This window comes from Vulpes lagopus, chromosome 4 (assembly GCF_018345385.1).
Source record: "Vulpes lagopus strain Blue_001 chromosome 4, ASM1834538v1, whole genome shotgun sequence".
NCBI lineage: Eukaryota > Metazoa > Chordata > Mammalia > Carnivora > Canidae > Vulpes > Vulpes lagopus.
The window spans coordinates 46,192,288-46,214,865 of NC_054827.1; the positions used below are offsets into that span (position 1 = coordinate 46,192,288).

The 22,578-nt window shown below is 51.7% G+C and overlaps 1 protein-coding gene and 1 pseudogene across 3 annotated transcripts in view; one reads left to right on the plus strand and one right to left on the minus strand.

The window, feature by feature from the left end:
• CCM2 (CCM2 scaffold protein) overlaps window positions 1–18,561 on the minus strand; it is a 43,441-nt gene extending 24,880 nt beyond the window's left edge. For 2 of the 3 annotated variants that reach the window (XM_041752246.1, XM_041752241.1), the window contains exon 1: window positions 18,405–18,561. In XM_041752246.1, the coding sequence (XP_041608180.1) occupies window positions 18,405–18,434 (30 nt within the window). In that variant the 5' untranslated portion in view covers window positions 18,435–18,561. The remainder of the gene's footprint in view (window positions 1–18,404) is intronic. The other variant, XM_041752243.1, reaches the window with a different exon arrangement.
• Window positions 5,701–7,727, plus strand: LOC121489417 (annotated as a pseudogene).
• Window positions 18,562–22,578: the final 4,017 nt, after the last annotated feature.

The following is a 22,578-nucleotide window of genomic DNA, read 5'->3' on the forward strand; positions in this document are numbered from 1 at the left end:
AAGCTTGATTCCTTTGGTGTCCATCGAAAGATGAATGGATAAAGAAGCTGTGGTCTATGTATGCAATGGAATATTACTCAGCCATTAAAAATGACAAATACCCACCATTTGCTTCGAGGTGGGTGGACCTGGAGGGTATTATGCTGAGTGAAAGAAGTCAATCGGAGAAGGACAAACATTGTATGGTCTCATTCATTTGGGGAATATAAAAATTAGTGAAAGGGGGGATCCCTGGGTGGCGCAGTGGTTTGGCGCCTGCCTTTGGCCCAGGGCGCGATCCTGGAGACCCAGGATCGAGTCCCACGTCGGGCTCCCGGTGTATGGAGCCTGCTTCTCCCTCTGCCTGTGTCTCTGCCTCTCTCTCTCGAGAGTGAATATCATAAATTTAAAAAAAAATTAGTGAAAGGGAATAAAGGGGAAAGGAGAGAAAATGATTGAAAATATCAGTGAGGGTGACAAAACATGAGAGACACCTAACTCTGGTAAATGAACAAGGGGTAGTGGAAAGGGAGGTGGGCAGGGGGTGGGGGTGACTGGGTGATGGGCACTGAGGGAGGGGGGCACTTGGTGGGATGAGCACTGGGTGTTATGCTAAATGTTGGCAAATTGAACTCCAATAAAAAAAAAAAAAAAAAAAAAGCTTGGCTCCTTTCAAAGAAAAAAGAAAAGTACTAAAACTCTAGAAAATCGAGGTGCCTGGCTGGTTCAGCCGGTGGAGCATACAACTCTTGATCTCAGGGTTGTGAGCTTGAGCCCCATGTTGGATGCAGACATTACTTAAAATAAATAAATATGGAAAAAAAAAAAAAAGCTCTACAGACCCGAAGTTGGTCAAGACACAGACACACTACCCCCGTGTGATAGCAGAACACAGCCTGGGTCTGAACACCAGACAGAACAAGACAGACATCTCCCCAGAAGGACAGACCCTGCAGCAGAAAGGACATTTTCCTGCTCAGCTGGAACACGCGTTGGGTACAGACCAGAGACCAACCTGAGGCACCAGGTGTGCTCATCACAAACGGGCTGTCATGCTTCCAGGTGTGTGTGCACCAAAGAAAGGTGTGCTTTTAAATAGAGACATTGTGGGGCACTGGGTGGCTCAGTGGTGGAGCATCTGTCTTTGGCTCAGGGAGTGATCCTGGGGTAGTGGGACTGAGTCCCACATCAGGCTCCCTGCAGGGAGCCTGCTTCTCCCTCTGCCTGTGTCTCTGATTTGAATGAATAAATAAATAATATTAAATTAAAATTAAAAAATAAATAAAAGGAGACATCATGAATTCAAACTGAGAATTCTAATTTGAAATGAATCCAATAGGATCTTCTTTCATGTCACCTGCATGCTTGTGTCTTCTGGTTCTTACACATGATCCTGGTTCCTGATGGCTTGGGTGGCCAGCAGCCCCCACCCCGGGAGCTGCTCGTGGTCCATGTGGTACCAGGGGATGGGAAGCAGGGGTCAGGCTCAGCCCCCTCCGCAGCCCCCTCCTCAGGGATCCTCAGCTCTGGGGTCCACAGCTCCAGTCTGCATGGGGGCAGGGTGACCCAGGAAGACTGGCACCCCCTTCCAGCTACAGATGCTGCACCCAGGAGGGAAGGTTGCTTCCCACCCCCTTGAGTACACTTAAAATTAAGATGTCAAAAAGAAATATCCGGGTAGCCCGCGTGGCTCAGCGGTTTAGCACCGCCTTTGGCCCAGGGTGTGATCCTGGAGACCTGGGATCGAGACCTGCATCGGGCTCCCTGCATGGGGCCTGCTTCTCCCTGTGCCTGCATCTCTGCCTCTCTCTTTCTCTCTGTCGCTCATGAATAAATAAATAATCTTAAAAAAAAAAAAAGAAAAAGAAATATCCTCCACTGGGGGGCTGGCTGCATCTGTGGAGCATGTGACTCATGAGCTCAGGGTTGAGTTTGAGCCCCAGTACAGGTGTAAAATAAAATAAAGTAAAATGTAATCAAAGTCACAAAAACTATGTGTAATTGACTCCAATAAAAATTTAGAAATAAAGAAGAAATACTCTACTCGGGAACAGGTGCCAAACATAACCTGACCCTAAGGAGTTTGTTTTTTTAAAGAAAATCAACTGACAAAACAAACAAGATTAGAAGAAAAAGAAGGAAAGGAGAGCAGGTGGGAGGAGGAAGGTGGATGCCAGTTCCAACCAGGGGTCTAAGGCCTCTATGGCTCACGACACTGGCACACAAACCCAGCGCCCAACTCCCCAAATAAAGCAGGCTCAGCACAAACCTCCCATGAGCAGGCAGTGTCTCACCTGCAGGCCCCGCGTCAGCCTCTCCCACGCATGTCCTCAGCTCTTCCGTCGGAAGAGCCAAGTCCAACCTCCCCCCTTCTCTCCAGTCACAGCTGCTGCAGAACACCCTCCTTTAACAATCATCCTGGTGAACAGGAACCATCCACACTGTCGCCTTACAGACGCTCAGATGCCTCCACATCTGGCCAAGGGCAGAGGACAGCTCAAACAGGGGGACAGCTCGGGGGAGACAGAATGGATGGGGGACGGTTGGGGGGGCAGCTCAGACATGGGGACAGCTCAGGGGGGACAGAACGGACAGGTGACAGCTCAAGGGGGACAGAACGGACAGCCGGGGGGTAGCTCAGGCAGGGGAACAGCTGAAAGGGTACAGCTTGGGGGGACAGAACGGACGGGAGATAGCTGGGGGGCAGCTCAGATGACGGACAGCTCTGGCAGGGGACAGCTCAGACCTGGGACAGCTCAGGAGAGGGACAGCTCAGACCAAGGAGCAGCCGCCTCTGGAGGAAAAGGCTGTCTCAGGTCCCATGGCCACTAAGGATGCTCAGTGGCACATATCTCCAGGAAATTTCAGAATAAGGACATAAGCTTCTGTGCTGAAAAGACTTCAGAGTGCCGTTTCCAATCCGACCTGGGGTACAGGGTTATGGATTAGCCCCTCTGATGTGCCCCAGCCTGTGCCCCGGCCTGGAAGTCCGCGTGCATGGATGCTAACAAAACAACACTGCCCCTGTACCCTGAAACACACGTGATGGTTGCAAAATGACACCACCAGTATTATTACTGGTATGATTACTGAAAAAAAATTATTTGGGGCTCTTCTCTAGCTCTTATCCTCCACATATATCCCACTGGGGGTCTGCTGTCACATATCTATGATTTCAGCACTTGAAATATCTTTTCTTGGAGGGGTTAATGACTTTTTGTGGCTTTATGCCATTTTTAATACATATTTTGCTTTCTTTTTTTTTTTTTTAAAGATTTTATTTACTTATCCATGAGACACACAGAGAGAGAGGCAGAGACACAGGCAGAGGGAGAAGCAGGCTCCATGCAGGGAGCCTGATGTGGGACTTGATCCCAGGACCCCGGGATTGCACCATGAGCCAAAGGCAGACGCTCAACCACTGAGCCACCCAGACGTCCCTGCTTTCCTTTTTTTTTTTTTTTTTTAATAAATTTCATTTATTTATTCATGAGAGACACACAGAGAGAGAGGCAGAGACACAGGCAGAGGGAGAAACAGGCTCCATGCAGGGAGCCCGACGTGGGACTTGATCCCAGGTCTCCAGGATCATGCGCTAGGCTGAAGGCGGCGCCAAACCACGGAGCCACGGGGGCTGCCCCCTGCTTTCCATTTTTAAGTGACGTTTTAAGAAGCTTTTATTTAATTTATAATAGTATAGAACAGGGATCCCTGGGTGGCGCAGCGGTTTGGCGCCTGCCTTTGGCCCAGGGCGCGATCCTGGAGACCCGGGATCGAATCCCACATCAGGCTCCCGGTGCATGGAGCCTGTTTCTCCCTCCGCCTGTGTCTCTGCCTCTCTCTCTCTCTCTGTGACTATCATTAAATAAATAAAAAATTAAAAAAAAATTAAAAAAAAATAGTATAGAACAGGAGATAGTTTTAGTCACAAGGCCTATGCTCAGAGGTCATACCCTCCTTGCCTCCAGGTAACTGTATAAAAATTATCAGAGTGAATGGCCGCAGGTGCATGTCCAGGCGCCCACTCACTGGGCTCAGGGGACCCCTCCGGCTGGCCATGCTGCCCTAAAACCCATTATGTGGGGATAGCACAGCTTGAAGAATCTGCACCTCGTTCCAAAGAGTAGGGCGACAATGCACAGCCTGGTGCACAAACCACATCCGGTTCTTGCCAAAGTGCCCTTGGAGTAGGTCTTTGGAAGCAGGATGCTGTGTCAGTCGACACACCAGGTGGGAAGTGGGATGCTAGGTCAGTCAATGTACCAGGTGAGCCAGGCATTGCCCTTATCAGGGTTTGTGCAGGTCCCCTTCCCTCATGCCTGACCAACTCCAGGGTTTCTGCTGGCCTTGTGGGGGGGGGGGGGGCAGTGGCCCCAAGTAGTCTGAATTTGCATTTCTCTTGTTATTCAGGAGTCTGACTTCCATTTTCACACATTTTTTTCCAAAGATTTTATTTATTTATTCATGAGAGACACAGAGAGAGAGGCAGAGACACACAGGCAGAGGGAGAAGCAGGCTCCATGCAGGGAGCCCGACGTGGAACTCGATCCCGGGTCACCAGGATCATGCTCCAGGCCAAAGGCAGCACTAAACCACTGAGCCAGCCCGGCATCCCTTTTCACACGTTTTTAAAAACCATTTGTGTTTCTCTTTCTGTGTCCGTCTGTCCCCCTCTCTTGCCTGTGTCTCCTCTCAGCCCCTAGGCATTTTTTTCCTCTTTTTAGAAGCATCTAATTCAGGAAATATTTACCTTGTGTTTTATAAGGTCCAGATAATGTTTTCTTGGTTTATCTTTTTACTTTACTTACGCTTATGTCATCAGGTCTTTTGGTCTTTTTTTTTTTTTTTTACAGCTGAATGATTTGGTTTGTTTTTACCTAAATATCTGAGCCACTGGTTGCTCATCCTGGTGTACAGTACAAAGGATGGATCTATTTTATCGTTTTTTTAGACGGTGACCCAGGTACCCCGCACCACTCTCCAGCACTCGGTTCCCCGAAGAGTGGGGCCTCCAGCTGACCTTCCCTTCTGCTCCTGCAGCTCACCGCAGGACAACCCCACAGTGTCCAGCAGAGGCGTGGCCCCACCGCCCATTCTGCACTTGTTCCCACATCGCTCTTCTTCTTTCCAGAGGGTTTCTGGGCTATTCTCACTTGCTCCCAAGTCAGGTGAGCTTCCACTCAAGGAGTCTGTTCCAGAGAAGACGTCTGTGGCATTTTCACGGGGAAGAGACGCCGTCACCAGGCCACCATGCCATCCAAACACAAGATGTCTCTCCACTTCTTCTAGCCTGTGTTTCTGTGGCTCAGGAAGTTGTCTCCTACAATTTCAGATGTTTCTGCTCACTGTAGCCCTAGAGCACGCACCTGTCCCCAGGACCAGGGACACACACAGCCGGCTTGGGGTGCAGCTGACAGGGTGTCAGAGGAGACGACGGCCGAGCCTGACCGCACCGGGTGCAGGAGCTGTGGTCTGCAGTCGGCCCCCACGCCCCGCGCCCCCAGCAGCCCCTCTGCTGACTGGAACGCCGGCTGTGCAACATCTGCACTGGCCGTTTCCACGGGCACAGTAAGCAGGAGATGCTCGGGCATCGAGCGCACAGCTGAGAGCGGCCAGCCCCCTAGACGGGCCCGATGTACACCCACGGCCGGGCCCCCGTGAACAGCAGGGCCCCGCAGCACCTGGCACTGAATCGGCCTGCCTGCCCCCTCCCGCCCGGCCATGGGCGCCCACCCCGAGCTCACCGGCCACCACACGAAGCCATCCTGCGCGGAGCCCTGCCAACTGACGGCTTCCACAGAACCCCTACAGGGTCACCTGTCCCTTCTGCACACACACCGTCTAAAGGGTGGATGGGGACATGGGCGGAGCCTGAGGCCCCGCTCCCCCTGCCATCTGAGAGCCATCTGGACAGTGCTGCGGAGCCAGACACACCTGGACCCAGAGCCGCCAACAAGCCAGATACACAGCCTCCTGCATCCTCACCTGGGCCTTTGGTTACTTCCTCGCAGGGCAGCCGAACGTGTGCAGCCACCTCCCCAGAAGGCCGTCCAGGTGGCAGTGAGGCCAAGCCCACAGCAACAGGCCCATCCGAAGCGCAGGACGCCCCAGAACCTACCTGGTCCCCACTTCTGCCCCAAGAGCTGCCCGGGCGCTGGGCAGGATGGCAGCCAGCACCCAAGCCACACACAGAGACACCAACAGGGAGCATGATGAGTGGGGGGCCCTGGAGGGAACAGGAGGGGGGGCCCCCAGAATTAATCCCTACCCCTACTCCCCATTTGTGTTTTTTCTCTCTTTGTCTCAAATAAATGAGCGAAATCTTTTAGAAAGAAAGAAAGAAAGAAGAAAGAAAGAAAGAAAGAAAGAAAGAAGAAAGGAAGGAAGGAAGGAAGGAAGGAAGGAAGGAAGGAAGGAAGGAAGAAAGAAAGAAAGAAAGAAAGAAAGAAAGAAAGAAAGAAAGAAAGAAAGAAAGAAAGAAGAAAGAAAGAAAAGGAAAAGAAAGAAGAAAGAAAGAAAAAGAAAAGAAAAGAAAGAGAACAAGACAGCACCTGGTGGCTCAGGCAGAGTGTCTGCCTTTGGCTCAGGTCATGATCCCAGGGTCCTGGGGTCGAGTCTCTGCCTCTCTCTGTGTCTCTCATGAATAAATAAATAAAATATTAAAAAAGAAAAACCTAAATTATTAGCAAATATCATTTTCATCTATAGGTGTGGCAGGTATTCAACAGTCTGGTAATGTGCCATGTGAGCAAGGATATTTGAAAACATTTGGGATGCCTGAGTGGCTCAGCAGTTGAGCATCTGCCTTCGGCTCAGGGTGTGACCCCGGGGTCCTGGGATCGAGTCCCGCATTGGGCTCCCTGCATGGAGCCTGCTTCTCCTCTCACTACCTATGTCTCTGCCTCTCTCTGTGTCTCTCATAAATTAAATTAAATTAATTTAAATGTATTAATTTAAAGATAAATAAAATAAAATAACACTTGTCCCTTTTCTAGCTACAGGGCTGTGTGAGGCCAGATGTTCTTCGGACATTTCAACTAAAACAACACAGAGCAACAGAATGAATGCAGAAGCAGATAAGACAATCTCACTATCTTCTGTTCACCTAGACAATAAAGAGCGTTTCAAAACCATTAAAAAGGGGGCAGGGAAGTGGTGGCTCCAGGAGAGAGCAGGACTTCGGCTGGCAGAGGGAGCACCAAGGAAGCATTTATGACCTCCTACACTGAGGTCAAACAAATAGAAAAGGGAGATTCAGTTCTAATATCCAAAAATCAGATTGAAAGATTGACCCGTCCTGGTTCTTCCTACTTCAATTTGAACCCTTTTGAGGTTCTTCAGATAGATCCTGAAGTGACAAATGAAGAAATAAAAAAGAGGTTTTAACAGTTACCCATATTGGTACACCCTGACAAAAACCAAGATGATGCCGATAGAGCACAAAAGGCTTTTGAAGCTGTGGACAAAGCTTATAAGTTGCAACTGGATCAGGAACAACAAGAGGGCCCTGGATGTAATTCAGGCAGAAAAAGAATACATGGAACACACTGAGAAAGAGAGAAAAAAGCAATTAAAGAAGGAAGGAAAAAAAAAAAAAGAAGGAAGGAAAACCTACAAATGTGGAGGAGGATGACCCTGAGCTGTTCAAACAAGCAGTATATAAACAGACCATGAAACTCTTTCCTGAGCTGGAAATTAAAAGGAAAGAGAGAGGGGGCGTCCAGGTGGCTCAGCAGTTTAGCGCCTGCCTTCAGCCCAGGGCGTGACCCCGGGGTCCCAGGATCGAGTCCCACGTCGGGCTCCCTGCATGGAGCCTGCTTCTCCCTCTGCCTGGGTCTCTGCCTCTTTCTGTGTGTCTCTCAGAAATAAATTAATAAAATCTTTTAAAAAATAAAAGGAAAGGAGAGAAGCCAAAGAAATGCATGAAAGGAAGTGACAAAGGGAAGAAGTGATTGGAGTTCAAGAAAAAGCCAAACGAGGAAGGGAGTGGCAGAAAAACTTTGAGGAAAGTAGAGATGGCCGTGTGGACAGCTGGCGAAACTTCCAAGCAAATACAAAGGGGAAGAAAGAGAAGAAAAACCGGACCTTCCTGAAACCAAAAGTAAAAATGGAGCAGTGTGCGTGACCACCTGAGGTCACAGCCACTGAACCTTTCTTTCCCCAGCTGTCTCCCCTCCTGCTCTGAAGGACTCCTTCTTTCCTCCCATTTCCACCCCAATATACAGTGGTAGTCGCTTTTTAGTCCATTTTGTTTTCAATACAATTTAATACTGATCAGAGCAATTCTTTTGTACATTGAAATGTGGGGCTCAGTTTGAGACGAGACGAAACCTTCTCCACCCCTTACTCCTAGACCAACCAGGACTGGAAGGTGCCACCGCTGGTGTTGCCTTCTCTTCCCACAGCCTGTAACTTCATGTTTTGTACTTCACTGAATTGTGACAGTTAGAAACTTCGTGTATAGTTTGTGGAAATCACCCAGTTAAACACACTGCTTAAAAAATAAATAAATAAAATAAAATAAAAAGCAAGCTAGGTGATGTGGCTATATTAGCATCAGAATTCAATTTGAAACGAGAAATATTACCACAAATAAACAGTCATTTCACAATGAGACTCCTTTCCACAAGACATAACGATCGTAAGTGTGCATGTACTTAACACAAACTTGAAGCCCAAACGCACAGAGCTACAAGGAGAAAGAAACCCAAAACAACGCTCTCTCAGTAACTGATAGAATCAATAGACAAAAATTTGGTAGGGAATGGTTCAGCGGTGTCTTACAAAGTTCAGTACGTAACTACGCATCGATGGCAATTCAATTACTAGGTATTTACCCCAAAGAAATGGCCACATACGTCCAAGCAATGACCCGTTCACAAATGGTCACTGCTTTTCAGGAGAATGTAAGATTCGAAAGAACCCAACAGCTGACACCAGATGAGTGGGTAACAGACCGTGGTGTAGACGTGCAGTAGACCGCTACTGGACATCACAGGTGAATCCCAGAATCCTGTGAATAAAGGGAATATGTACTGGCTGGGGGCACCCAGGAGGCTCAGTTGGTTCATTGACAGCCCTCAGCTTGGGTCAGGATCTTGGGGTCCTGGGATCGAGCCCCGCACCGGGCTCCCTGCTAACCAGGGATGTGCTTCTCCCTCTCCTTCTGTGTACATGCTCTTGCTCTCTCTCTAATAAATAAATAAATAGATCTTAAAAAAAAAAAAAAAGACTACTTAAAAAAAAAAAAAAGTACTGCCTGAATCCATGTGTATGAAGTTCTCGAACAGAAACCAAATCTGACAAGCCCACCCACAGCGCCAACCACCAGAGCAGCAGCTGCCAGGGTGGCGAGGGAACACACATCCTAGGAAGTGTGAGCGGCTTTCTGGGTGATGGCAATAGTCTAATTCTTGACAGGGCTTTGGGTTGCACAGGTGTACATATCTGTCAAAATTTAGCTAATACACTATTAAGATGTGTACGTTTGACTTTATATACATTTTGCAGCAAAAGAAAACTGAGCAACATTGATTTCCAGCTACGGATCATCATGCTGAGGTACCCAGATGGAAGCAGAATGGTGTCTGTAACTTACCCTGAAACGAGTCAGAGAGGCAGGGCGAGTTTTCAGGTGGGTTCAGAGACAGACAGGTGTGTGGGATAAAACAAGCATAGCAAACGTTAACAGTGGAATCTAGGTGGTGGGTGGACAGGGATTTGCTGTAAAATCCTTCCAACTCAGCTGTATTCAAGAACATTCAAGATCAAACACTGGGGGGTGGACTGTACACTCTTTTTCCAAGGAGGGGGAATGAAGATTCAATCCTGGGAGAGAGGACACTTCTCACAGGGCCTGATGTGGGTCTCACCTCCACATACGAAGGGCAGGTCAGCTCCAGCCACTGTCATACCACAGGAGTCAGTAAATCGGTGAGAGTCATTTAGAGGGACATGTCTCCTGCCAGTTGGACCTGGGACATTTGCTGACGTGTGACCCATAGGTCTGTCCAAGTATTAGATTCATAAACTGCATCCCCGCCAGGCCACCAGTGAGGGAAAATGCAATGTTCTAGAGCATACAGGCCTGCAGAGTTAATGGTAAGGACACACAGGAGGCATGCTAGATTGCGGGTGAAACTGTGCAGAACTGTCACTATAAAAAGCCAAACAGGGGCAGCCCCAGCAGCATAGCGGTCTAGCGCCACCTGCAGCCCGGGGTGTGATCTTGGAGACCCAGGATCGAGTTCCATGTCGGGCTACTTGCATGGAGCCCGCTTCTCCTTCTGCCTGTGTCTCTGCCCCTCTCTCTCTCTCTCTCACTCTCTCTGTGCCTCTATGAATAAATAAATAAAATCTTAAAAAAAAAATAAAAAGCCAAACAGGAGATCCCTGGGTGGCTCAGTGGTTTAGCATCCGCCTTCAGCCGGGGGTGTGATCCTGGAGACCTGGGATCGAGTCCCACGTCAGGCTCCCTGCATGGAGCCTGCTTCTCCCTCTGCCTGCGTCTCTGCCTCTCTCTCTGTGTGTGTCTCTCATTAATTAAAAAAAAAAAAAAAGCCAAAGAAACAAGTGTCTTTGTCCAAGTCAGGAGTACCAGCAGGTGAAACAGCAGGGCCCACACAAGTGAGCAGCTCCAGAGCAAGTGCTCCGTACAGACAGGAACCCCACAGGTCCACGTGGACCATTCTCATTTTCACCATTCAACTCTCCTTCCCCCTCCGGGGTTACAAGATACCCACCATCCTAAGCCTCGAACAAAAGCCCAAATTTCAACTTCCTGCTGCACTCAGTAAAGGGGATTATTTCCACTGCACACATCCAATGCCCACAATCAAATGCCCTAATTCTTGGCACGAGCCTGGCAAACAAAAACACCAACCCTGCTACTATTCAGGCACGCTTAGGAGAAAAAGGGTAACATTTCTGGCACACACAGCTAAGGGGAAAATTTTTCTTTTTTTTTTTTTTTTTTTCTTAAGATTTTATTTATTTATTCACGAGAGACAGAGAGAGAATGGGGAGGTGACAAACCCAAACCTAAACTCCCTGCATAACCATGAAAACCGAACTACTGTTCTTGGGCGGAGGGAGGAGAGTGAGCAAGCTCAGTGGTGGGAAGAGCCGGCATGGACCTGGGCGCAGGGTCACGACAGACCCGCTCAGCCCACTCTCCAGCTGCAGGCAGGATCTTGAGGCTCAGAACCCAGGCACACAGCCTGTCACAGGCCACACAGGCATGTGGTCGGTGGCCCACAGAACACAGCGCCAGGTCACCCTGCCACCCTGAGTAGCCTGTCCGTGTGGGACGGGACTGTGGAGACCAGGTGCTCAGAACCTCTGGGTGACACTGAGACCAATTCCCCCAATGTGGTCCTAGCACAGGACTCTTGCCACATCACCCTGATGTCCAGGGCTTGCTTCAGGATAGCCTGTTTTACTCCGCTTTAACAAACACCAGAGCAGGTGGCTGCAACAGCATCCATCCTCCCCTGGTGCTGGAGGCCGGACGTCAGAGATCCGGGGGGCGGGAAGGGGGGCGGGGAGGGCAGTCCCTCCCAACGCCTCCCCTGGGTGAGCGGATGGTCGTGTCCTCCCCAGGTCATCCCTCAGTGCAGGTCTGCAATCTGACGTCCTCTTCTGATGAGGATGCAGTCACACTGGAGCAGGGCCCACGCTACTGACCTCGTTTACCTCATCACCTCCTTAAAGACCCCTCTCCACGTACAGACCTGTTCGTAGGTGTTGGGGCTTGGGGCTCCACCCTTCAGATTTGGGGGGAAAATAGTTCAGCCCAAGGTACCTGGGGAGGAGGAGTGGATGAGGACCAGCTGCCTGCACACTGATGATGTTCAAAGTCAAGGCACAAGAGCTTCAATACAGGAACTTCTCACACTTGGACCTGCCGCCTTCATAAGAGAAAGTGCTTTCTCATTTGGTCTCATCAAAGGAACTTTCTCTGAAGTTCCACTCTCGTGTGTCCTCTGAAGCCCCACTTCTGGCTCAGTGGCCACAGAGCTCATCTGTGTCCCCAGCATCTGGTCCTGGCACACAGTCAGCACCAGGGAACAGTCACTGGAGAAAGGCAACCCCCAGCAGCTTCTGTGGCACAAAGGGTCGACCCCCTCTCCCCAGCCTGGGCCCAGGGCCTCCCAGAACCTCAGGGGCCCCATCCTGCACCCCACCCGCTGCTGAACATCACGTACATGGTCCCCAGGTGGGGTGAGCTGATACCCAGGGTGCCCCCTTCTCCCACGCCATGTGGGCACCTGCTCTCCAGACCAGATGCAGCAGCCTGAGCCGTGCTTCTCACTGCACAAAGCATGTCCTAGGTGATCGGGTAAACCAACAGGAGGATTTCATGCTGTCACATTGGTCCTTAGGGGGTGGCTGGTCACTCTCACCAGAGAGCAGTGACGAGCCAGGCTAGTGCTGCTGACAGAAAGGAACAAACAGGACAGCAACAGTGACCATAGTCACCGAGCCCCTCAGTACAGAAGGCACTTGTCCCCGACCTCATAGGTGCAAGGCTGACAGCCCCTCTCGCTTAAGAGCAGCCTCCTTGGTGGTACCATCGCTGAAAGAAATGTGTTCCTCTCCAAACGATGCTCGAGCAGGAACGGAGAAGTATCATGAGGTTCGGGTATGCTCTCTGGGTCTCACCCGCAATGGCCGGCGAGTCACAGATCTGAAGGTGGCAGGGACTCTATGGTTCTTTAGGTCGAAAACTAATAAATACAAGGTACTGTGTGAATGGGAACTCTCCAAATCGGAGAGGAATGAGCCTCGTGACTGCTGGCCTCACTGAACTTGTCCACTGGCCGCTGGACCTACTGCTTCCACCAGGCACCTCCTGCCCCCCCACCACCCACCTCCCAGCTCGGGGGCGCCACATGGTCACCCAAAAGTCACTGTAAAACCTACTCCAGCAGAAAGATAAAACAAGGCACAGACCCCAAAGTCCCTTTGTGAACCCCATGTGATGGCTGCGACACGTCATGACTGGCAGTTTTTAATGAGAGAAACAAAAAGGAACAGAGAAAAAAAAAAAAGATTGTGTTGCTTATATAAAGTACCATTTCTGGGACGCCTGGGTGGGTCACCGGTTGAGCGTCTGCCTTTGGCTCAGGGCGTGATCCTGGAGACCCCGGATGGAGTCCCACATCGGGCTCCCTGCCTGGAGCCTGCTTCTCCCTCTCCCTGTGTCTCTTGCCTCCCTCTCTCTTTGTGTCTCTCATGAATAAATAAAATCTTTAAAAAAATAAAAAAAGAAAAGTACCATTTCTTTAGATTTTCATTTTAGCTACATACGCACACGCACACACTCACACACAAACAGGCACACGCACACTGGTGTGGAAGGCTGACAGCTGGACATGCAAAGGTATAAAGGCACTGGTCCAGCCAAGCACCAGTGCCTCACAGACACCACCTGAGGGGCAATCCAGCAGCTACAGGAGCTGAGGACCCAGGACCCATAATGTGGGGGACTGCCTTTCTCCCCACTTTTTATATGAAAACTCCAAAATTCCAAAAAGTAAACAGAATAACGGATGAGGAACATGCACCTCCAGCGCATTGGGCTATCTCCCCTCTGTTCTGCTTCCAGTCTGAGTAAAACAAATCTTAGGACTCACATGACCTTACCTATAAATAGCTCAGTACACATGTCTATCAATCAGACCTGGACCACATGATAGAAACATTATATCAACAAAATTAATAACTCCTTGCTAGGGGATCCCTAGGTGGCTCAGCGGTTTGGCGCCTGCCTTTGGCCCAGGGCGCGATCCTGGAGTCCCGGGATCGAGTCCCACATCGGGCTCCCGGCATGGAGCCAGCTTCTCCCTCTGCCTCTCTCTCTGTCTCTATCATAAATAAATAAATAAATAAATAAATAAATAAATAAATAAATATTTTTAAAAATCTAAAAAAAAAATAACTCCTTGCTATCATTTAACATCCAGCCCTACATTTCTGGGGTACCTTATAACCTTTCTTTTTCTTTCTTTCTTTCCTTTTACAAAATGCAAACAAAGTAACCCAGTGTAAAAATATTCAACTGTTCAGGTTGAAAGCTTGGCCACTGATGGTTTGACCCGCCGTAGCAAAAGCAGGGACCCAACAGAGTAGAGGCCCGGTGGTGACCTCCCACAGGCTGAGGTCTTTGTCCAATCAAGCATTCAATCCAACTCACGTGTACACCTACATTTGTCACAAAAAAGAATTACAGCCTGACAGAACAGTGTCAAAACTCATGAAACTTGGATCCGTTTCATAAAGAGGCAACCTTATTCTCCAAACCCCAAATCAGGACTCATGATCTGAAAGATACCAGCCACCGTGAGGACATGTGTGCAGGATGTGTGCCCCAGCAGTCAGTCCTGCTCCCCAGGCCCCACACCACTAGCAGCCAGTGGATATCCTGGTCCACATACGCATCCCACAGATGAACGAGGACCTGCTCATTTCCTGACCAGCTCCTCCAGCGTCCCCATCAGCCAGGATTTTCCATGACACATTACAAGGGTTCCAATCGCCCTCATCATATGTGCCAGGGTAGCCTAAGAAAGGACAGGGCTGGGGACACCTCAGAGGCTCAGTCAGTTGAGCGTCCAACTCCTGATTTTGGCTCAGGTGCTGATCTCAGGGTCATGATATCGAGCCCCAGGCCGGGCTCCCCATTGGGTGTGGAATCTGCTTAAAATTCTCTCTCTCCCTCTCCCCTACTTCCCCGTTGAAAGAAAGAGAAAAATGAACGGACAGAACTGTACCTGGGGCCACTTTATATGAAATCCACTCTGTCCTACTTATTTTCTGGCAGTTCACAGACTCCTGTCTTGAGGCCACATTAGAAGAAGCCTGAATAACTGCTTGACAAGACACCAGGACAAGTGTCTGAAGACATGAAAACACCTACCAATCCACATTTATAAAGTATAAATCTGGGGGCGGCTGGCTCCCTCGGTCAGTACAGCATGTGACTCTTGATCTCAGGGTCATGAGTTCAAGCTCCATGATGAGCCTAGAGCCTACTTAAAAAAACGTCAAAATCAAAATACAAAATAAAGGTTTAATCTGCAATTTTCAGGGCACTTGGGTGGCCCAGTTGGTTGAGCAGCTGCCTTTGGCCTGGGTCATGATCTCGAGGTCCTGGGATCGAGCCCCACATCAAGCTCCCCCGCTCAGCAGGGAGTCTGCTTCTCCCTCTCCCTCTGCCCACCTGCCTGTGCGTTCTCTCTCTCAAATAAATAAAATCTTAAAAAAAAAAAAAAATCGGGATCCCTGGGTGGCGCAGCGGTTTGGCGCCTGCCTTTGGCCCAGGGCGCGATCCTGGAGACCCGGGATCGAATCCCACGTCGGGCTCCCAGTGCATGGAGCCTGCTTCTCCCTCTGCCTGTGTCTCTGCCTCTCTATCTCTCTGTGACTATCATAAATAAATAAAAATTTAAAAAAAAAATCTGTAATTCTGAGGGAGCTCACTGAAGAGAACTTTTTTTTAATATTTTACTTATTTGGGATCCCTGGGTGGCTCAGCCGTTTAGCACCTGCATTCAGCCCAAATTGACCCCGGGTCTCCAGGATCGAGTCCCACGTCAGGCTCTCTGCATGGAGCCTGCTTCTCCCTCTGCCTGTGTCTCTGCCTCTCTAGGTCTCTCATAAGTAAATAAATTAAATACATATATATATATATATATAATTATTTATTTATTTGACAAAGAGAGCTCGAGCTGGAGGGTGGGGCAGAGAGGCAGAAACAGACTCCCCATTGAGCAGGGAGGGAGCCTGACATGGGGCTCAACCCCAGGGCCCTGAAATCACGACCTGAGCTAAAGACACATGCTTCACCGAGAGCCCCCCCAGATGCCCCTGAAGAAGGAATTTAAATGTCTGAACTGTACTTTCATAAAACTATTAGGTCCTTACTTCCACTGTTTTAGCTTGAATTTGTGTGTAACTTTTTTTTTTTTTTTGAATTTGTGTGTAACTTTTAAAATAGACTAATCTGGTTATGTGACCATAATGAGAACAACGTAAGCACCAAATTTCATGAGCTGGAGGTGACCTCACTGCAAGAGGAGCAGAGCAGGAAGGTTCTGGCCAGAAGCAGCAGGGAAAGTGTGCTAAGTCGTGGCCTGGATAGGAATTCACGTCCCAGAGCTGTCTGGCTGGCCTGCCTATGGGAACATGAGCTAGGGCAGGGGCAGACCACAGAGAAAACACAGAGCTCCTGGCTTAGGCAACTATGTAACCAGTGATTATCTTCTCCAACAGACACAATGAAATTCATCATCAAAAAAAAAAAAAAAGAAAAAAAGAAAAGAAATTCAGCATCAACCTTCTCCAGCCTGAATGTTAACACTGCTCCTAACTCTGAAATTGTTGAGTTGTTTTGTTTCTTATTTCTTTAAAGATTTTTATTTACTTATTTTTTTTTAAAGATTTTATTTATTTATTCATAGAGACAGAGAGAGAGAGAGGCAGAGACACAGGCAGAGGGAGAAGCAGGCATCATACAGAGAGCCGGACATGGGACTCTCGATCCAGGGTCTCCAGGATCACGCCCTGAGCTGCAGGCGGCGCTAAACCGCTGAGCTATTTATTCTTGAGAGACAGAGAGAGACAGACACAGGCAGAGGGAAAAGCATGTTTCCTGCAGGGAGCCTGATGCAGGACTTGATCCTGGGACCCCGGGGTCACAACCTGAGCTAAAGCAGACAATTAACCACTGGGCCACCCAGGCATCCCTAAAATTCTTGATTTTTACTGGCTTCTCTCTTCTATTTTATTTTTTTTTAATATTTTTTTTTATTTTTTATTGATTTATGACAGTCACACGCAAAGAGAGAGAGAGGCATAGACACAGGCAGAGGGAGAAGCAGGCTCCATGCACCGGGAGCCCGACATGGGATTCGATCCCGGGTCTCCAGGATCGCGCCCCGGGCCAAAGGCAGGCGCCAAACCACTGCGCCACCCAGGGATCCCTCTCTTCTATTTTAAAAGCTCAGGAATATCTCATGGATTCTTTGTCTCTCTCAACATTGTGGAATATTCTACTTTTCCTACCAAACCTTGTAGAAGGTTCTAGAAAGAAGTCAGTGTACCTACCCCCTGCTCCCCCATCACTGACAGGTTAGCATCCATTCTAAGGAGGTGAGCCTCTGTAGCCAGCACCTTCTGGCCCGAGTGTGGAAGATGCTTCCAGGCCAAGCCCCGAGATCTGCTTGGGACATGAGCACCACTGGCAGCCAGGCCATCTCCGGTGGGGGCCCTGGTCCACCTGCCTGCTGTATAACAGGGAAAGATGCAATGTGGAGCCTTCTCCCAGCTGTGACAGAAACATTAAGCTCAGCTCTCCCCCTTTGTGGTGGGCAGCACAGCACCCCCCTGCAGTCTAGCGCTGGCAGACTGAATCACTTGCTCAGGCTGTTTTCCAGACTTAGGAACTGCAACTGGTACCGTACTTGAATGAGACACACATTCACGACCCAGCAAGGAGAGGGAGAGAGGGAAAGATAGAGAGAGAGAGCCACAGGATCCCCCAGGACCACCTGGCCACACCGGATTTCAAGCACAGCCTTCCAAAAATGGTGCATCATGTAAAACAAGGTGCGGAGTCAGAGGATGGGCACAGCTGCCTCCAGCCGGCTGTGCAGACTGGGGAGAGCAGAGGACCTCCCAAAGTCTGAAACTCGTGCACCCGAAGTGCACGTTAACGAAATCCAGCAGATGAGAAATCCTCTACCTGAGAAAGGAGAAATTTCATTGAAATCTGGTTTTTCTTCTTAAGGGCCTCTCCGCTATTAGTCTCCTGAAAATGAGTTTATCAACTACTCCAGCCTACAGTTAAAGCCACATTTGTAAAACGACACAAACTAAGGAGCCCCTTAAACTGTGCCCGAAATCCAAGCGCCAAATGGAGCGACCCTGCAACCGCTGAGCGAGCCGCGAGCAGCTGTCCCTAAGCACAGCTTCTCCCTTCTTCGGAATCAGGACACAGAGGTCCCTTGGGCAGCGGAGACCCCGGCCCTGGAGAGCCCCCGGGGCCCGCCCGCGCCCGCGCCCCCTCCCCGGCCCGGAGGAGCCCGCGGGCAGGGCCATGTGCACAGCCCGGGTTAGGGGGACGCGCTGACCGGAAGGGGCGGAAAGGCGTGGCTCCTTCCTCCCCGCGGGGCGGGCCGGGCGGAGGACCACCTAGCCCCATTGTCCAGGGACTCGCCTCCCGGCGCATCCGCGGACACCGACCCCCGCCGCCCGGGCCCAGCGCGCGAGGTCCGCCGGGGGCTCCAGCCTGCCGGCCCCGCTGTCCCCCGACCTCCCCCGACCGGCGGCGGCGGCGCCTCCCGGTCCAGCCCCGGCCCCCCCGCCCCGCCCTGGGGTCCAGCCCGGCCCGGCCCGGGGAGCACGCTGCCGCTGCCGCTCACCTTCTTGCCCTTCTTGCCCTCCTCCTCCATGTCGCCGCGAGCGGCTCCCGCGGCCCGGCCCGGCCCGCCCCGGGAGCCCCGCGCCGCCCGCGGCCGCTACATGCTCGCCCGGCCCCGCGGCCGCCGTCGCCGCCGCTCCTGCGCCTCCCGCGCCTCCCGCCCGCGCGGCCGCAGTCTCCCGCCGCGGCCGCCAGGGGACGTCCGCGCCCCGCACCCCGCACCCCGCACTTCCGGGCCGAGGCGACGCCCCGCCCCCGGCCCCGCCCCCGCCCTCGGGGCCCCCGGGGACGCGCCCGCCTGGGCCCGCCCCCTCGGCCGCGGGAGCGCGCCTGTCGCGCCCCTACCCCGCCCACCCCTTCAAGGAGGGCAAGAGAGCGCCAGCCCCGCCCCAGCCCGTCCCCTGCCCGTCCCCTGCCTCTGAGGGCTCCAGGAACCGCTTCAACTTTTCAATTCTGCCGCCATCTTTAGGGCAGCCACTTCCCGGCGTGCCTCGCGCTCGGGAAGGGCCCCCCCCTCCGCCGACTCGGGCCGACGGGAAACGGGGGCGGGGCCACGATGAGGGGGAGGAGCTATTCGGTAGGTGAGGGGCGTGGCCTTGGGGAGGGAGGGGCTCGCAGGAAGGTGATGCTTGCGTGGCTGGTGGGGAGGGGCTGGGAGGCGGGGGCCTGCGTGAAGGGGTGTGGCTAGCAGGGAGGGAAGGGCGGGGCCGGCAGCAAGGTGGGGGCGGGGTCTGTGGGGAAGGAGCCGGCGGGGACGGGGAGGGGGGGCGGGGCTGGCCGGAAGAGGAGGGCGTGGCTTGGACGCTGGTGGGCGGGGCTGGTAGGAAGGGGGCGGGGCGAAGCTACTTCCTTTCTCTTTCTCAATTTGCCGAGTACCTTCAGGTCCCCAGTGACGCCCGTTTAAGCCTTCCTGCGCTCCAGCACCCGTGTTGCTTAAGCCCTCAGGAAGGTGGGGTGCGGTAGGACGCAACTCCTGGCACCCGTCGGGACAAAGCGCAACCGGCCAGCAGCTACCAGGCTGTGTCAACGTCCGCCCCTCCGCAGGCTGGGGTCGGCCGCGTCCCGCCACGAGCTGCCAGTGAGCCCCTTGCAGCGCCCCTAGAGAGTGAACTGACACTTGTGTTAAGCGGTGACCTCTGCCAGCTGTCCGTGCATCCCTCCAGCTCCGCTCGCGCTCCTTTCCTGCCCTGCGCGCTAGAGCCGGGCGCTCTGAGCCTCCCCCGTCCCCGATGGACCCTGCGCTGGAGCCAGGCCCTCTGCGCCTCCTCTGTCCCCGGATGGCCCAGCGCTGCAGAGATGTGCAGCAGGAAGCACTGGGAGGCGGTGTGGGAGACAAGGCCTCCAGGGAGCTCCTAGGCAGGCACCTGCAGCCTCTGCGGCCTCCCCCCGCCCCCCCCCCCCCCGCCGCAGGGGCAGCTTCTCACAGCTCCGGGGCCTTGGAGCACCTGCCTCCGAGGGAACTTAGCAACTCTCCGTGGCCAGCTTTCCCTAGGCTCTACAAGGACTCCCAGCGAGTCCTGCGGGCACTTCTCCAGCACGTGCGGAGCTGTCGCTAGGCTCTCAGCCCTGGGGGGAAGGGGTCTTTTCTCTGGGAGCTGCATCTCAGCCCTCAGAGTAGTAGCTGCATCTTGTATTTACAATCCTTGTGTCCTTCAGACCTCTCCTTGCTTTAACCAGCCAACCCTTTGTTGCTCTGCTATACTTAACACTTGTTTGTATAGCACCCCCAGGCATATTCCAGGTCCTTTGGCACATAGATCGGAGGTGGGTGAAAAGATCTTTCACTCTACCTTTTTTTTTTTAAGATTTTATTCATTTATTCATGAAAGACACACAGAGAGAGAGGCAGAGACACAGGCAGAGGGAGAAGCAGGCTCCATGCAGGGAGCACGACGTGTGACTCGATCCCAGGACCCTGGGGTCACGCCCTGAGCTAGAAGGCATACGCTCAACCACTGAGCCACTCGGGTGTCCCTCACTCTATCTCCTGCACTAATTTAGCAGCCACATCCCCAAACACAAACAAGGCAGTGTACCTAGCAATTAGTCTCCCACTCATGTACCTTTACATATTTTGCAGCAGAGAACACTCCTCAAACTCCCCTTAGCCTGTGTGTCAGGAAAAACCCACTCTCCTCCTGTGCCTCCTTTGCTCTTACATGGCTGGCACTCTCTCAACACTGCTGACATCAGACATCCAAGGGTTTTCCCCACACCAAGAAGTTCTGTGATACCAGCAGAATGTCCCACACTTTAACTCACTCAGCAGCATCTACCCAGACATGGCATCAGATCCCAGGGGTTGAGGACTCAGTCCCATAAAACTGCCCACACAGATGCCAACAGCAATCCAGGCTGTTACCTGTGCTAATTGGCTATTAATCTGGGCTCCCACAAGCCTCTCTTGGGCTCAGTTAACTTGCTAGAGTGGCTCACAGAACTCAGGAAAACAGTTCACTTACTGCTTACCAGTTTATTATAAAAGGACAAGATAGGGGCACCTGGCTGTCTCAGTGAGTGGGCTAGGGTCCTCAGGGTTTTGGGATTGAGCCCTGCATCATCCCACATCGTCTGAGCTCCCTGCTTAACAGAGAGTCTGCTTCTCCCTCTCTCTCTGCCCTTCCCCCATCCTCTCTGACTTTCCCTGTCACATAAAGACTTTTTTTTTCTTTAAAGGACACGATAAAGAAAACTGGTAAACATTCAGATGGGAAAGATGCCTATGGCAAGGTGTAGGGACAGGCACACAGCATCCCCATGTCTCTCTGGGGGCACTACTCCACCAGCACCTCCAACATATTCACCAACCAAGCTCTTTGCACCCCATAATCTGGGGGAAATAAGGAGGACCAAACAAATGAGAACAAGCAAGGCTATTTGTCCAGAGCCTGCTATAATGAGGGAGTCACTGCATCCCTTGGTTTGGTAGAGGCCCAAAGGCAGGTGGGGAGGGGGAGAACTTCATGGCTGAAAGAGGTGGACTCAGAGCTGCCCTGCAGGGGCTGGGGGCCTAAGGAGCAGGAGGTGCTCTAAGTGGACGTGGGGCATGCCATGTGTTTGGTTTTCTCTGGTTGGTCCTGAGTTGGAACTGGGAACAAAAGTTAGGTAAGATGTCAGGTGCTGACCAAGTCCTGGCTCTCTGGCTTATCTGGATTGTTATGTGGTATCATGTGGCTTCCTGGGTTGTCACTAGAGACAGCAGTCTGAATTCCCCCAAGTATGACTTCTAGCAGCCAGCTTCCAGGGCGGGGTGGGGGTGGGGGGTCTTCTGCAGAGGAGGGCCTCATTTCTGAGCAGGCTGCACCAGGTCAGCCGGCGAGGTCTATGAATGGTCTGGCCGCTGGCCACGTGTTTATGCAGTTTCTCATAACCCACAGGATGAGGCAGCTGCAGTGCTCAGAGAACACAATATTCCTCCCAAGGTCACACCTCAGTTGCAAAGTGTCCAGAGGGCCTCCTTCCTCTTACCAGTAACCTTCCAAGCCCACCCTGTGGCCCCACCTCATGAACAAAATGACCGGAAAGGCCTGGGGGGGGTGTTTAGTCAGTGAAGCGTCCAACTCTTGGTTTCAGCCCAGGTTATGATCTGAGGGTCCTGGAATCAAGCCCTGCATGGGGCTCCCTTTGCCTCTCGCTCCCCGGCTTGCACTCTTGTTCTCTCTGTGTCAGTTAAATAATATCTTTTTTAAAAAATAGGGACGCCTGGGTGGCTCAGTGGTTGAGCGTCTGCCTTCTGTTCAGGTCGTGATCCCGGGATCCTGGGATCAAGTCCTACATCGGTCTAACCGCGGGAAGCCTGCTTCTCCCTCTGCCTATGTCTGTATGTCTCATGAATAAATAAAATCTTTTTTAAAAGAATATGATAAGTAATTACTCAATGCAATCCCAAACCTTCCAAGATTTCCTTTCTACCCTTGCAATGAGATGCAGCACAGCTGTCTCTAGGGTTCTCTCTTTGCAGCAGGTTAATAAACCAAATTTAGGGATACCTGGTTTGTCCCTGGTGGATCTGGCTGTTGGGCTCTTTCACCCAGTTGAAGTAGCACCTCTTCCACTAAATCTTCAGATGCAACTTTTCCCTCCTCCAGCCTGAGAGTGCTTTCTCTGCATCTCCTGATGCTAGAGTCAACCATGTTCAGACATTCCCTCTACTAAACTATAAGGTCCTTTAGGGA